The sequence below is a fragment of the Mus caroli genome, chromosome 12 (assembly GCF_900094665.2).
Source record: "Mus caroli chromosome 12, CAROLI_EIJ_v1.1, whole genome shotgun sequence".
Lineage (NCBI taxonomy): Eukaryota > Metazoa > Chordata > Mammalia > Rodentia > Muridae > Mus > Mus caroli.
Window position 1 is genome coordinate 34,357,894 of NC_034581.1, and position 14,060 is coordinate 34,371,953.

The window sequence follows — 14,060 nt, forward strand, 5'->3', positions numbered from 1 at the left end:
GGGGGGGGGGGGAGGTGTCAGAAGTTTGCTATTAAATTCATTTCTTCCTCCCACTTTGTTTCCTGGAGTTTCTCTGAGTACTTTCAGAATTCTAACTTACAGCAACAGTAGGGACACCTTTATTAATTTATCAATTTTGTGGCTAGTGTCAGAATATATTCACCCGAAAATATTTATATACTTAGTAATACTTAGTATTATTCATTGCTTTCTTGAGCTACTTTATGGAAACGTTAGTCTAAGACTGATCCCTCAATTAAAGGTGCCTGATGTGACAGATCTCTAAAGAACCAAATGTCATCTTCACCCTCTGGGAACCAGGAGAGGGCAGGAATGTGTGCTACCTGTAATAGGCTTTTTAAGGAACCACCTGAGTGGATTCCAAGAGAAATTTGCTTAAACAGAAGATCAGAGAATGAAGCAGAGCTGCTCTTCTGTCTTCCTATTGCTCACTTTGCATGACTTGAAATCACAACTTGAGAAATGCAGAGTACTAACATGCCCTGAGTCACTTATAAACGGTGCCACTGTATCCATTGATTACCTCAGTCTAGGACAATATCCTTACACTGTAAAATAGAGTCGATAATACCTAACCAATAGGATTGTTGTAAGGATTAAATGGGTAAAAAGTCGGTGTAGATACGTTTACAAATGGAGCACATACTTAGTAAATGCTTAGTGACTATTCTATCAACTTAGTGGGCAATAGGTAAAATGAGACATGGAGCCTATTGTGAACCCTGGTGTACATGGGGCATGTCATGTGTAAAATTCAGGGTATGGCAGTCTCATCTTGGTAAGGATTTATAAATGAAAATTTCCCAGGCAGGCCTAGTCAGAATGACAGCTTGCATCCTTAAAGACCATAGGATATTGTGTGGCTTCAAGCATCACTAACTTTTTTTTTTTTTTTTTTTTTTTGCCTTAATAGGTTTTATTGAGAGAAAGTGCCCAGGGGAGCCAGGAAGGAATGGGTTGCTAGGTGGAATTTTGGAGAAAGAAAACAGATCTTAGAGGCAGCTGTCATGTAGGAAATGCTGGGTTGAGGCTGAAGCATATGTCACCTGGCTTCTCTGGGAGAGAGAGACATCAATAATCCTACCAATCATTTCTTTTTTTTTTATTTTAAATTTTTAATATTTTTATTACATATTTTCCTCAATTACATTTCCAATGCTATCCCAAAAGTCCCCCATAGCGCCCCCCACTTCCCTACCCACCCATTCCCATTCTTTTGGCCCTGGCATTCCCCTATATTGGGGCATATAAAGTTTGCAAGTCCAATGGGCCTCTCTTTCCATTGATGGCCGACTAGGCCATCTTTCGATACATAAGCATCACTAACTTTTATGTCAAGGTCCATAGACTTGCGTTTTCAAGAGCAACTCCTCAACTCTTACCCCTGCTATTTACAAGTACTGATCCTCAAATGATGTTTCCAGTTACTATGAGAGTTAGTAGTCAGGTTTTTCTTGTCTTTCACATTTTCCTCCTTCATATAGCCTAGTGCTAAGCCCTTACATTTCTTGCTTAAAATATCTCTCCCAGATTTGAGGTTTTGACTTCATGTTCCCAACCTTAGTGCAAGCTCTTAGCACCCCCTCCCCACTAGGTTAGAGTAAGCATCTCTTGGCTTATTTCCCTGACAGAAGGTACTTCTCCTATATGTGAGCTGCCATAGCACCACCAGAAAAATCTTTCCAAAATTGTAATTTGTTATAGTATGTCCCCTTCAGCTATCTATAGTAATTCCATGACAATAAATGCAACCTCTCCACCACTTACTTCATTTTGATTTTGAGTTCTACAAAGCACACATTTAAGAAGCACAAATTCTTACATCCTTCTTCACCACTGACGTGCCTGTTAGAGCTGGGTATCTTCCAAGGAACCCCTGTAGAGGCCATGATTCATCCCCACCTCATATTTAAAATGTCCCATTCCATGGACTGGACTGCACTAGTCTTAACTACTGACTAGGAAGTAGGCTCAGTTCTTTATTTCCTTTGTTGTTTTTTTTTTTTTGATGCTAATATTTTCTTCTTCAATTTATTTTATCTTACTTTACTGCCGTTCTTAAAGAAATACTGAGTTGTTCTCCAGTGGTTTCATTTCTGCATGCCATCAACATTATACTTCCATTTGTGTCCATTGCTATCAGTTGATAACACACGTTTTTCTTAATCATCTGATGATCTTAAGGGAGTGTCAGTTTTTGAGGAAATTCTCAGGTTCACTATAATGAGTCATATGGTAATCTTCATGTTAGATATTGAATCTCAAATGCACTTCATCTTTAAATTTTATCTCAAAATACATTGAAATAACTTATAATGCTCAAATCTCATTAAACTGGTTAATAAATCTTAAAACATAAATGATAAACATCCATTTCTTCACTTTTATATCAATGAAATGTGTCTAGATATACTATTGCAGGCATCTTGTAGACCTAAAGATAAGTTCTAAGAACACTGTAGCTCTTCTGTAAAGCATTCTACCTAACATAGAAAATTGGTAAACACCTAGGAAAATAAAACAAAAAACACAAAATAAAACAAAAAAGCTGTATCTCCTACTTAAGCAAATATTTTCTGTGCTTTCAACTTCATTTCTTTGAGCCAGACAAATGCTCATCTTGGTTTTCCTTTTCTTTTCCTTGCTTATGTCCTGCCACTATTGAGACCATGTTGCCAAGTCTGATTCATACCTGCTGCTGAGTGTGTCCTTCACATGGTCTTTACTCTGTGTGTCAAGAAAAGACAGGCAGGAAACACTAGGATGTGAGGTTAATACAACTATTTTAGATTAAAACAGAATGCCTATCATATCCATCTGAATTACTAACTTGTTATCTTGTAAGAATGTATTTTAGTGAAAATAATAAGCTCCTGACAATGACATTTTTCTCATAGTCAAAAGGTTTTGAAAGCCATAGACAGTTTATTATTTAACAAATACCATCATTAATAAAATTGCCTGTTTATAAAATATTGATTTCATATGAAAGTGTAAACTAACAAATTTCTTTAAATCATGTCATTGCACTTTTATTTGTAAGAGAGACTAATTTTTTGTATATGAATTGCTAAATTCTAATGAATATTTTTCCTATTTTTACTTTTTCTACTATTCATTTCTACCATTAGCTCAACACCTCTCCATACCACCCCCCCACACACACACTTTTTAATCCAAACTTGAGACAGATTTTACTAATAAACATAGAGCTGGCTCTAAATTAGGTGCTACTGTGAGCTGTCAAATTCTGAAATTATTTCCAAGTGTTTAATTTAAGTCCAAGAAAAGCTGGTTCATATTATTTGACTTTAGTAGATATACGCCTGTATCTGTTACCCTGAAAGAGAGTTTCTGGGTATCTTAAAAATCAATTTTACTTTTCTACATGCCATCTTTTAAAAATATGGAAATATAGCTGTGGACAACATTTTGAAAATGACTTTTGAAAGGCAAGAACTACTCCTCTTGGTAAATTTGTTCAAGAGTCAAGATGCATCTGTGATCTAATTCATTTATAACCTCAAGGAAGACCCCTATCTGTATCTTCTTACGTTGGACCCTTGAAGACAGTCATCAGTCTGGGGCATCTTGCCAACTCTGTTTATTTCATAGATCCCGATGCATGGAATGTCATGGAAACAAGTTTTCCCAGCCTTATTGTATTGCGAGCACACAATGCCACAAACTAGGTAGTTTTTAATAGCGAGGAGGGTGCTTCTTACACTTTGGAGGTCGAGAACTTTCAGGTTAGGGAGCATGTCATATAAAACTCTTTTTCTTTTTAACAGTCATAACTTGGAAGATGCCATTATATGTCAAGACAAAATAAATATTTGTCTTTAGGCCTACTTCTGATTCATTGTAAGGTTGTTAATTCTTTCAGGTATCTCTCTCATATGTCCATCTAGCTCAAGTTAACTTCCTAAGGTTTCAGCTGCAAATACCGTCTACATTTGAATTTAGGGATTGCTCTACATAGACCATAAAAAGTAGACTTAAGAAACAGTGCTGATCTAAGAACCTTGCTATGGTTGCTGATAGATTTTGACACATTTCCCTTTGTGATCTCTTATTGAAAAGAAACATACACAGATTTTCAGAAAGCACACTATTAACAGTAACCTAAAGAAAATCAATTTGTTTGTTTTAATTCTATTACGTAATTTCTATTTAGTTGATACGTGTATTTTTAACAGACTCCTGTTTTCTTTAGAACATTTTCAGGTTACAATAGAGATAACACAATCATTTATTTATAACTGATAGTCTTGATTTGCAGCTTTTTTGATTTGTTTTTACTGTTTGGCTGGTTGGTTGGTTTTTAGTTTCTGTCTTGTGGACAGGTACATTTCTGGGCAACATGAGGCATCAGAGACAGCTGCTCCACAATTTCACTTACAGATTGTAAAAATGACCAGTTCTTTAAACATGTTACCCACAGCTTTGACCTTTCCCTCCATATACAAGATCATGGACCAGATAGCCACTAGAATATACCTTCCAGATGTTTGAGTTTAGTTTTCATAAATATAAGGCATTCCCATACATGACTAGTTCATACAAATCTCTTAAGGCATGTTCCTTTTAATATGTGTTCCTCTTTGACTGATAGTCAAGATGCTTCCTCATGGTATGGATCCTGCTACATGCTAATCCTTCTTTAAGACTGAACAGAAAAATTCAGAGATACTGGACATTCTGGCATTTAAACTTGAAAATAAAATACTGGGCTTAGTTAGGTCTATAGTGGCAGAATTCCATGAGATATATTGAGTTATATCCTCACCTACTTTAGTCTCCTGGTCAATTGGATATTTCTAAGTCCTTAGTTCTTTCCATTTGGCCTAACTGTAAAAATCTGATACTAATTTTACTTACTGTTTATTTTGGAAATACATGAGATGGAGGGTCACACGAAGTTGCGACTCTGATGCTGTCTGTGAGCTATGCTGGCCTGAGGGTGCATGTTCCTTACCTGCATTTTTTCACAATTTGTCATTTTAGGATGTCCCATAGAGTACGAATTCTAGACAGACTCACTCCATACATACAAAGATTGCCATATCAGAATTTAGCTTCTGCCTCAGTTTTAAGGTAGTTGCACAATATCAAGGAGGAAAAACTCATTTTATGTGACAAGCCCAAATCCAGAGGAGACTTAAGACATAGGGTCTGCTTTGGGTTTTCATTGTGTCAATGGGCTCATTTTCTAGAGCTTCTATAACAAAATGCCATAAGCTAAGTGGTTTAAGACAACATAAATGTATTCTCTTATATACTGGGAGAGAAGAAGCTTAACATAACAATGTCAACGAGGCTATTAGCCCTCTGCAGAGTTTAGGGATGAATCCTTTGCTTCTTACCAGATTCTGGTAGTTTCTAGAAATTCTTGGTGTTGCATGCACTGTAAAGACAACCATTAATATCTCAGCCTGGCTTGTCTCATGTGGCCTTCCCTCTGTGTCAGTACTTCCTGTCCAGATTTCCTTCTCATTCTAAAGCTTCCAGTCAAGGGCCAGACACCCAACATGATTTTATTCTAGCTTGAGTATATTAACATAGGTTGTATTTGCAAAAAAGTTCACATGCACTCATATCTGGAGTTAAGATTTTGATCTTTACATATGATTTAGATGGGACCATTTTTACCTCGCCCCATGACAGCTTATCTCTGAGTCTATATATTCAGGATCATATTTATTTCTTGAGAATAATTTCAATAAACCAACAGTATATTTTAGAGTTAGTTTAAGGAAGTTGCATTTTTATGGCCTGGCAGAATGCAGGTTTATTTAGTTCTATTGTATACAAGAATTCAGATGCCTCTTTGTCTTTAATGCCTTTTATCTTTTGGCAAAGAAGAGCAGTGCCTAAGAGGAATTGTGACCCATGTTTATATAAAGAAGTTTATGTGCTGCTGTGAGAAGGACATGCTGATTGTAGATAGTTGTGTAAAAACACTTTTATTTCGTATATTGGGCAGAAGCTGAACTCTAAAGAAGAGCCTCTGTGTGACAAATGCTGGAGAGTACAGGACAGCACAAATCCTCCTTGACTGCAGTTCTCTCACCACCATTAAATCAACAATATGCCTAAACTCAATGGCTAATTAACGGCTTATACAGAGGCGTTAATACAGCTAAGGTTTAAATGGCCTTCTGAAATGAGTCTATAAACTGAAACTGAAAAATACTGTCATATTAATTTTTAACAACACACATGAAGTATGTCTATTTTATATACTAAATCAATATCAAGTAGAGAAAGCAGAAATTTATAAATTGCTTTGAGAATTATTCTCATCAGATCTTTGATAAAAACCATCTCTTTGATTTCAAACTATCATACTTTATCATTTTGCTATACTTTTAGTTTAAACTAGTGGTCAAGGTTGATAAAAATATCAGCTAAGGTTCATACATATTGTAAAATAAATATTGCATTATATGGTTACATGTTAACCTAATGTCGGGCTGGTAAATACAATATAAAGATCCACTTTTATAATCATAATCATCTTCTTTTATTTATATCCTGCTCCTACTGAGATGAATCTCAGGTTACATTTACATATTGAATTACAAAGTTAAAACTAATGATGGGATCAATTATGCCCCATACTGAGCTGTGCACTTTGGAATGACTTTGAGAAAACATGAGGGTCAAAAAGAAAAAAAGCATCAACAGTGCACAGTGGTTTCAAGATTATATTGAAGGATAAGCAAGGATACACTGTAGTTGGCAATAAATTGTGTTGGTAAAAGAAAGCAGGGCTGTTTAGTATAAAATTTTTAGTAAATGTCTGAGCCTGTTTGTTCTTATAATTCTTCTAATATACTTTTAATGTATTATTGCATCTAATCAGCAATTAACTCTTTCCTGGATGCTATTGTCATGTAGTTTTGATATTGCTCCTGTCTCCTTTTCTAGCTGCACAATAAATGTGCTTCTCATCTGAAGCCCGAGTGTGACTGTGGACCCTTGAAGGACCATATCTTGCCACCTACCACAATCTGTCCAGTTGTATTGGTGAGTTCATCTTTATCATTCTGGTGTTAGTTGTGCATACTGTGAGAAGCTGGAACACTATACCAATGAGTATTTTCTGGAAATAATTTTTCATTAGTTAAGAGATAACTCTGTCAGCCTACCCCACACCATAACTCCAGAGCAGAAACCTCTCTCTGCTCATGGCTTTCTCTTCTTCCTTGTGCATACATGGTGGAGTAAGGATGCTCAAATTGAAGCAGACGCAGGTATTTTCTCTTAGTCACACTGTACTTACCAGAAATTGTATGGGCAGAATGCATCTACATTTTACATATTTTATAGATGTAGCTTACCAGAAAATGAGGTTATTTTTGTGGGCATTTTTTGCTAGGAATGTACATTCTCTGTCTAAAGTTTTGAGGTCTCTCTTTTGGGTCAGAGGCTACCTTGAAGTGATGACACAGATCTTGCAATATGTTATGCATTCCTACTAGCTGGTTTTTAAAAAATTACTAAACAATAAATTTCACTACCTGCATGTTAATTACCTATTAAATAAATATAGAAATGAAAAATGGAGTGGGGCTGTAATTATGAAGACTCTTAATAAGGATAGAAACAAGTATTCAAAGACATTGTTAATTTTCAGAATCCTAGTTGTTACTGAATGAAAAGTTATTTCACAAAACAAACTACATAATCTGTAACACACATCATTCTCTTAAAAAACAAGCCAGGAATTAAATGCCTAGAACTTTGGTTTTATATAATAAAACTACAACAACTAAGAAATGTTACACAAATACGTTTGTAAAGGTCAACTGAGAAATTAATCAAATTACTCAATTTTCACCTACTTATAATTCATCTTTGTAATTATCTGTGAAATACTGATGGTGTTTAAAATACTTCTACATACAAAATTATTATAAACTCTTTATTGTGTTGAATTACTAAAAGAAAGAAACAAATTATCTTCAATTTTTGAGGATGGCAATAATTAATTTTAATATTTTTGCAGTGCAATACTTGTTAAGCATACATAATAAATGAGATTAATTATAAATGTTGAGAGTCAAAAAATACTTTAGATTTTAAATTAATTTGTTGCTACCTTTATGCATTTAGAATAATGAAAGAATAATAAAATAATGAATAGTTTCATTTAGAAATAATGAAATAATAAAAATAAATAATTTTAACATTACTTTCACTCTAGAGAAATTATGTAATTTTGATGGCTTAGATGCATCTTTAAGGTTTTAATTCCCACAAAAATTCTTAATGGTTTTTTTACCATTAAGATTCATGTGGGATCCCCTGCTCAGTGAGAACCCTTCAGGCCAGACTGTGTCACATAATGCCAATCATGGGGTGCAGCTATTTCATCATCCCTTTCTTTCGGGAGTTGATGGCTTGATAGCATGTTACATGGTTATTCCTGCCTTCCCACCATCTAGGCAAAAATCCATTTGGATACCTTTGATTCTGAAATGTTATTTTCAATCATCAAATATTTATGTGGCGTCTATCATGATTTGTATCTCAACTTCTCTTTTTGAGTCATTAGAACATGGTTTATGGAATATGTTGCTGTCTGAGGAAAATCCTTACCTACATTTGAATCACTGTCATTATAACTCACTAGGTCCTGGCTGTTTCTTGAGACTCTTCCTTCAGAATCTTGGCAGGGGTTAAAATGCCATCTTGATGGCTACTGTTGTATCACTTGTGTCTTGTTTCTGGTTTCACAGTTTCAACACGTTTACTATTCTTTTTAATGCGATATCTTGACTCTGTTTGACCCCATGCCTCTTTTACATTTTTTTTCTCCTGGGATTGCCTTTCCCAGTGGCATTCTTACAATTCTGCTTCCTTTCCATACATCTTTTAACTGCTTCCTGGGTATACATTCTACAAGGCAAATAAGAATTATCTCTTTCACCTTTAAAATTATTGTCGCAATTCCTTATTTGAATTCCAAACATTCTTCTATGGTAAAGAAATTCTTAACTGGATCAACCAACTCTGTCTTTTACATAATACAAAAGGAACTGAAAATCAAGGATAATTGAACTGCTTGTAATTCTCAAACCACACCTGTCTACTCAAGCCTCAGCAGTCTTGTATGTGTTAATAAAGCAGGTGAAATTACTTCAGCTTAGGATTTCTACCACCATGCAAAGTAAGAGTGAAAGGCCATTTTTTTTATATAATGGAATAAATACATTGAATATTATACCCATTAAGTATTTAAAGGCTCATCTTTTATGTTCACCTTAGAAATGTTGGTAAACTCTTCAAACTGGTGGCTGTTGAACCTTTCTAACCTGTGGACTCTCATGACCATCCCAGGAAGGATTTTACGCTGTTATCTGTTCTAAATTTTTAGTATTCATTTCAAGAAAACTAGTAGGCCTTAAAAAATAAAAAATGCCTAAGTTGGGTTTTTATTGTTGCTTTCCTTTCTTGGATGATTCACCCATTTTAAATGTCTTTGCCAAAGGTTTTTGAGATAGCCTTATGCATGAAGCCAGGAGTGTGTTGGGCTTAGATATTATGAAATGGCCACTCACATCATCTCCATCATATCATATAAAATGTCAAAGAAGTAAAAACAGCTATTTATATGTAATTATCTCTTAGATTTTTATTAAAAACGTTTTTATTGAAACTAAATGCACAGACCATAGCATTCACTCTCTTAAAAGACACATTTCAGTATTGTTCAGCATACTTGGAGTTGTGGAGCCACCAGTCCCTCATCTCATGACAACAAATATGTCTGCCTGGGGCCCAATGCCTTCATTTCTCTTTGTTATAACCCCTTAAGTGCAGAAGTTTAATTACCATAGAGATGGTGTTAGTTTAGGGTTAGTATTTCTCACATCAGAAATAGCTTTCCATATCTTTACCATCATTTGGAACTCAGTGTTTTCTACTGTAGTTGTTCTGGTGGCTAAAATGTTTTCCATTATATTTAATATCCCTTTGTTTTAGCTCCTCACTGCAGAATGGTCATGAGAATCAAAGATGCAGTTACCTTGTCAAAAAGTTAAGTTCATTTAATGAAATAGTGGATTCATAATTATCTGTGTTCCATAAAATGAGAAGTTGCTATCTGTATGGCATATAACTTTAAGCACTGAGAAGTGATATCTGATGGAAGACTGTGACATGCATGGTCAAAAAGACATCTACAACATGACAACATAAGGATAACTTGAAGAATGTTAGAGCAGAGACCAGAATTTGGGAATTGACTTTATGATGGATTGGTTCAGATGATGGGAATATGCAGCCATGGGTATGGGTGTGCAGGGTGTTCACGACATATCTAGAAGTTAAGATACTCAGAACAGTTTATTGGATGCTACTCCTGACACTACTCAGAATAACTGCAAGCACTTGTTCCAATGATTACTATCAACCAGTGATGGATGAGGGGAGATGGCAGAACTATGTGGGCCTCAGTATTGGTGGTAGAAGAATATTTTTAGCTGGAAGACAAGAGTCTTCTCTATTGGAACCATTACTTATAATGGCTGTGCATGTGGGTAACCTTTATTCAGGGGTGCTATAGACAAAGAGAGTCTAATAGAAGAATGCAGATAGTTCATCAGTTGCACATCACAACTTAGAGAAACAAAGAGATGTGGAAGACTGAGGGGAAAATAAGTATCATGCGGTAGTGGTGTACAGAATATTTAGCAAGATGCTGGTGCTTAAGTGTGATAAAAGAGAATACCATTTCCTTGATGATGCTCAGAATTATATATATATATATATATATTCAATATATAATTTCAACATTATATATTGAAATAAATATGTATATGGATTGTCTAAAAATATTTGTATGTAGGCATTGTGTAGTTATTTACCAGAAAAAAATACATGATTATGTACAAATTATAGAACTTAATACTACATACAAATCTGAAATACAAGATGAGATAAGGCCTGAATTTCTTCTAAGCAAGTGGCTATGCCTCTGCTGCAAGTGGAAGAATAACTGGATAGGCAAATCTAGACCACACTCACATACACTGAGACATTTGCATGTAGGTCCTGACAAATATTCCTTTGTTTTACCAGATGAACTAATAACATCTCTCTTTGGTAAATGGAGCATGATGTGTTAGTTCAGAAAATTTCTATAAAATATACCTAGCATTACAAAATGATTAATTTATATCATCTTTATATTATTTGGATTTCACTGGAATTTAAAATTTAAACATTAAGTATTAATTAAAAAAATAACTAAATATTCATAAAATCTAAAAGGACATAAATTTTAAATCTTCAATTCAATAATATAAAAGAACCTTATAATAAATAACCTCTGTGGTATGTAGATCTCCTCTTATGTTCCTGCAACCAAACTAGATATGTCATGTGACATATTTCCTTAATATTTAAATATATATATATATAATTAAATATGTTTCAAATCATTAGGATTTTGTATAAAAATAGCCACACAATTTCTGTAAAAGAGCACATCTAATATAAAATAATATAAATACTGTTTGTGGATACCACTTTCCTCATCCCTTATTATGTTAGGAGTAACCATTTAATGGAAATCTTCAAAAAGGCCAGTCTCTCCTGACTTCTCCTACCCAACAGTACAAAGTACCACTGTCACATGCTATTTTGTTCTAGAAATATTTCTGTTTTAAAATGATTCTGTTTTGTTTTGTTTTGTTTTGTTTTGTTTTGTTTTGTTTTGTTTTGTTTTTCTGTAGTGCATGTTCACCTGAAACACAGGAAAGTATTAGATGAGATAGTTGTGAAATAGACACCACATACTGACAGATATAATTTAAGTTTTAATTCTATTAGCTTCCAATGATTATATCTCCCTTTAAACTCAAACATATCACTGTAATACATAATTAAGCAGTATCCATTAACAATAAGAGAATGTATGTTAAGGAATTGATCTGTTTAGTATTTTCTCTCCTTTTGGACAACTGTGGCAGTCCTGTGGAATAATGTCTCATCGTATATTACTAGGTTTTAGTAAAGTTTATGTAAATGCCACCCTGACAAATAGTGATGCTTCTCAGATCTTATAAAGTGAAAGAAAATTATTTGAGTGATTTAGGATCTAAGAATATTCCTTAGCTTTGAGTCAAATGGTTCCGATTCTACCTCTCTTTTCCCTACACTGTTAACTCTGTAATGTGGCCAATTATGGTGTTACTGCAGCAGCCATCTACGTAGTCCTACGTATAACACCCTCAGAGAACCATATGCCATATTAACTTCTCCTCTTCCGATCTCTCTTACTCTTCCACAATTTTAAGCATTCTAAATTATACATTGTAAATATGGTGATTACATCTTAAATAGCATAGGGTATGTGAAGTCTTCCTTAGAGCATGTGTTAAACTAAGTTACTACTCCCCAGAATGTCAGAAGGTCTGTTAGGGAGTGAATATGGTGTGCGAGTCTTCTTCACAGTTCGGTTATTATGGGATCTCTTGCATCTACCTATCACTTACCTCACACAAGTGAGAATTAATAATAACAACCCCAATGGTGAACATCAGCCAGTGTTACGAGGAGGGATACATCTGAATTCTCTACATTTCTCAAACTTGCGAACAGTCTGTAGCTTCCATAGATGTAGTGTGTGGTGGGGAGGTGTGAACACTTGATTGAGGCTCGAGCTTACTGCTGTGAGCTTCATATTCTACTTTTATACAGTTTCAGTTCCTTTGCTCTTCTTCTCGACTTTACCTCTATCACCTTTGCCTAATGTCACAGGACCCACATATCTCCTTGAAATTTTCTGCATAACCGGCCTGTGATTTTATGATTTGTACTCATGTAGTTTTCTTCCTTTTTTTTTTCTTTGTCAAAAGAATGGGGATAAAGTACATTGTCAGTTCTCAATAAATGTTTCATCAGTTTCATTACTTAATATTCATTTAATTAATATTCATTATAGGTCAATTCATAATTGTCATCATGGTAATGATAGGCAAAAGGGATCTCATTTTTTCTATATTTTGAAACTCTAAAAGGTTCAATTTCATGGTATTATTCACAAAGGAAAGTTGCTTTGTATTTATTTAATTTTTAAGATGGGCAGAATTAAATAGTAACATTCAAATCACAGCAAGGAGTACAGAACATTAGAGTAAAAATAGGTCTACATTTGTTTCTGACCAGGCATATTCTTCATGGGTGATACTAACAGTTGCATCATAGGAAAAAGATCAGCACAGAGCAGCATTATGTAATTCTTGAGATGGACAAAATTTCACTACACTGTCCTGGCTAGCTTCATAATTAACTACATTGTCCTGGTTAGATTCACTTTGCTATGTTATGTAGAATTCATCTGTATGCTGTTGTCACACACACACACACACACACACACACACACACACACACACACACACAGGATGTCATTTCTTAAGAAAAGGGTTATTATCTATGTCCACTTATATTTGTTTCTACATAAAATATTTCATTCTGATTTTGTGTTGATTTTTAATAGGAATATAACAATATTTCTATAAGTTTGTATCATAGTCTCTACTTGAAATTTAATTGTACACAGAGCCAGTTAAAACTCCCTTTTAAGGAAACAAATTTGTGCCATAGTAAGTTTATCCCAGTTCATAGAAAAGCCAAAATTCAGTGCCAACGAAATATAATTTGGAAGTTTGATGAAGATAAAAATCAAATGGAAATCAAAAATATGCATCCATACATAAACATCTCAAAAGGGGATTTAAAGCCATAACAAGATAAAAAAATTTAAAGTAAATGCAAATGAAATTTAAAAAATCACATGTGCCTGTGATTCACAAATAAGGATGTGAGATCATCTACTGATGAATGGTTTAGGCTCTTCTACAAGTAATTTCCAACAATGGTTAAGGCAGGACATATAAAAATACAGTGCATAGCAAAAGGTGAGTAAATTCATACCAAAGTAGTTATGTTCAAACTAAAAGTGTATGTCGCTTAATGTTACAAATTTGACAGTGGTACTTTTCCCACCTGTAGATTTTAGAAGC

The 14,060-nt window shown here is 34.4% G+C and overlaps 1 protein-coding gene across 7 annotated transcripts in view; it reads left to right on the plus strand.

Moving 5' to 3' along the window:
• Dgkb (diacylglycerol kinase beta) overlaps positions 1 to 14,060 on the plus strand; it is a 710,085-nt gene that overhangs the window by 250,733 nt on the left and 445,292 nt on the right. For all 7 annotated transcript variants that reach the window (XM_029484790.1, XM_021178688.2, XM_029484791.1 and 4 more), the window contains one exon: positions 6,955 to 7,053. In XM_029484790.1, the coding sequence (XP_029340650.1) occupies positions 6,955 to 7,053 (99 nt within the window). The remainder of the gene's footprint in view (positions 1 to 6,954; positions 7,054 to 14,060) is intronic.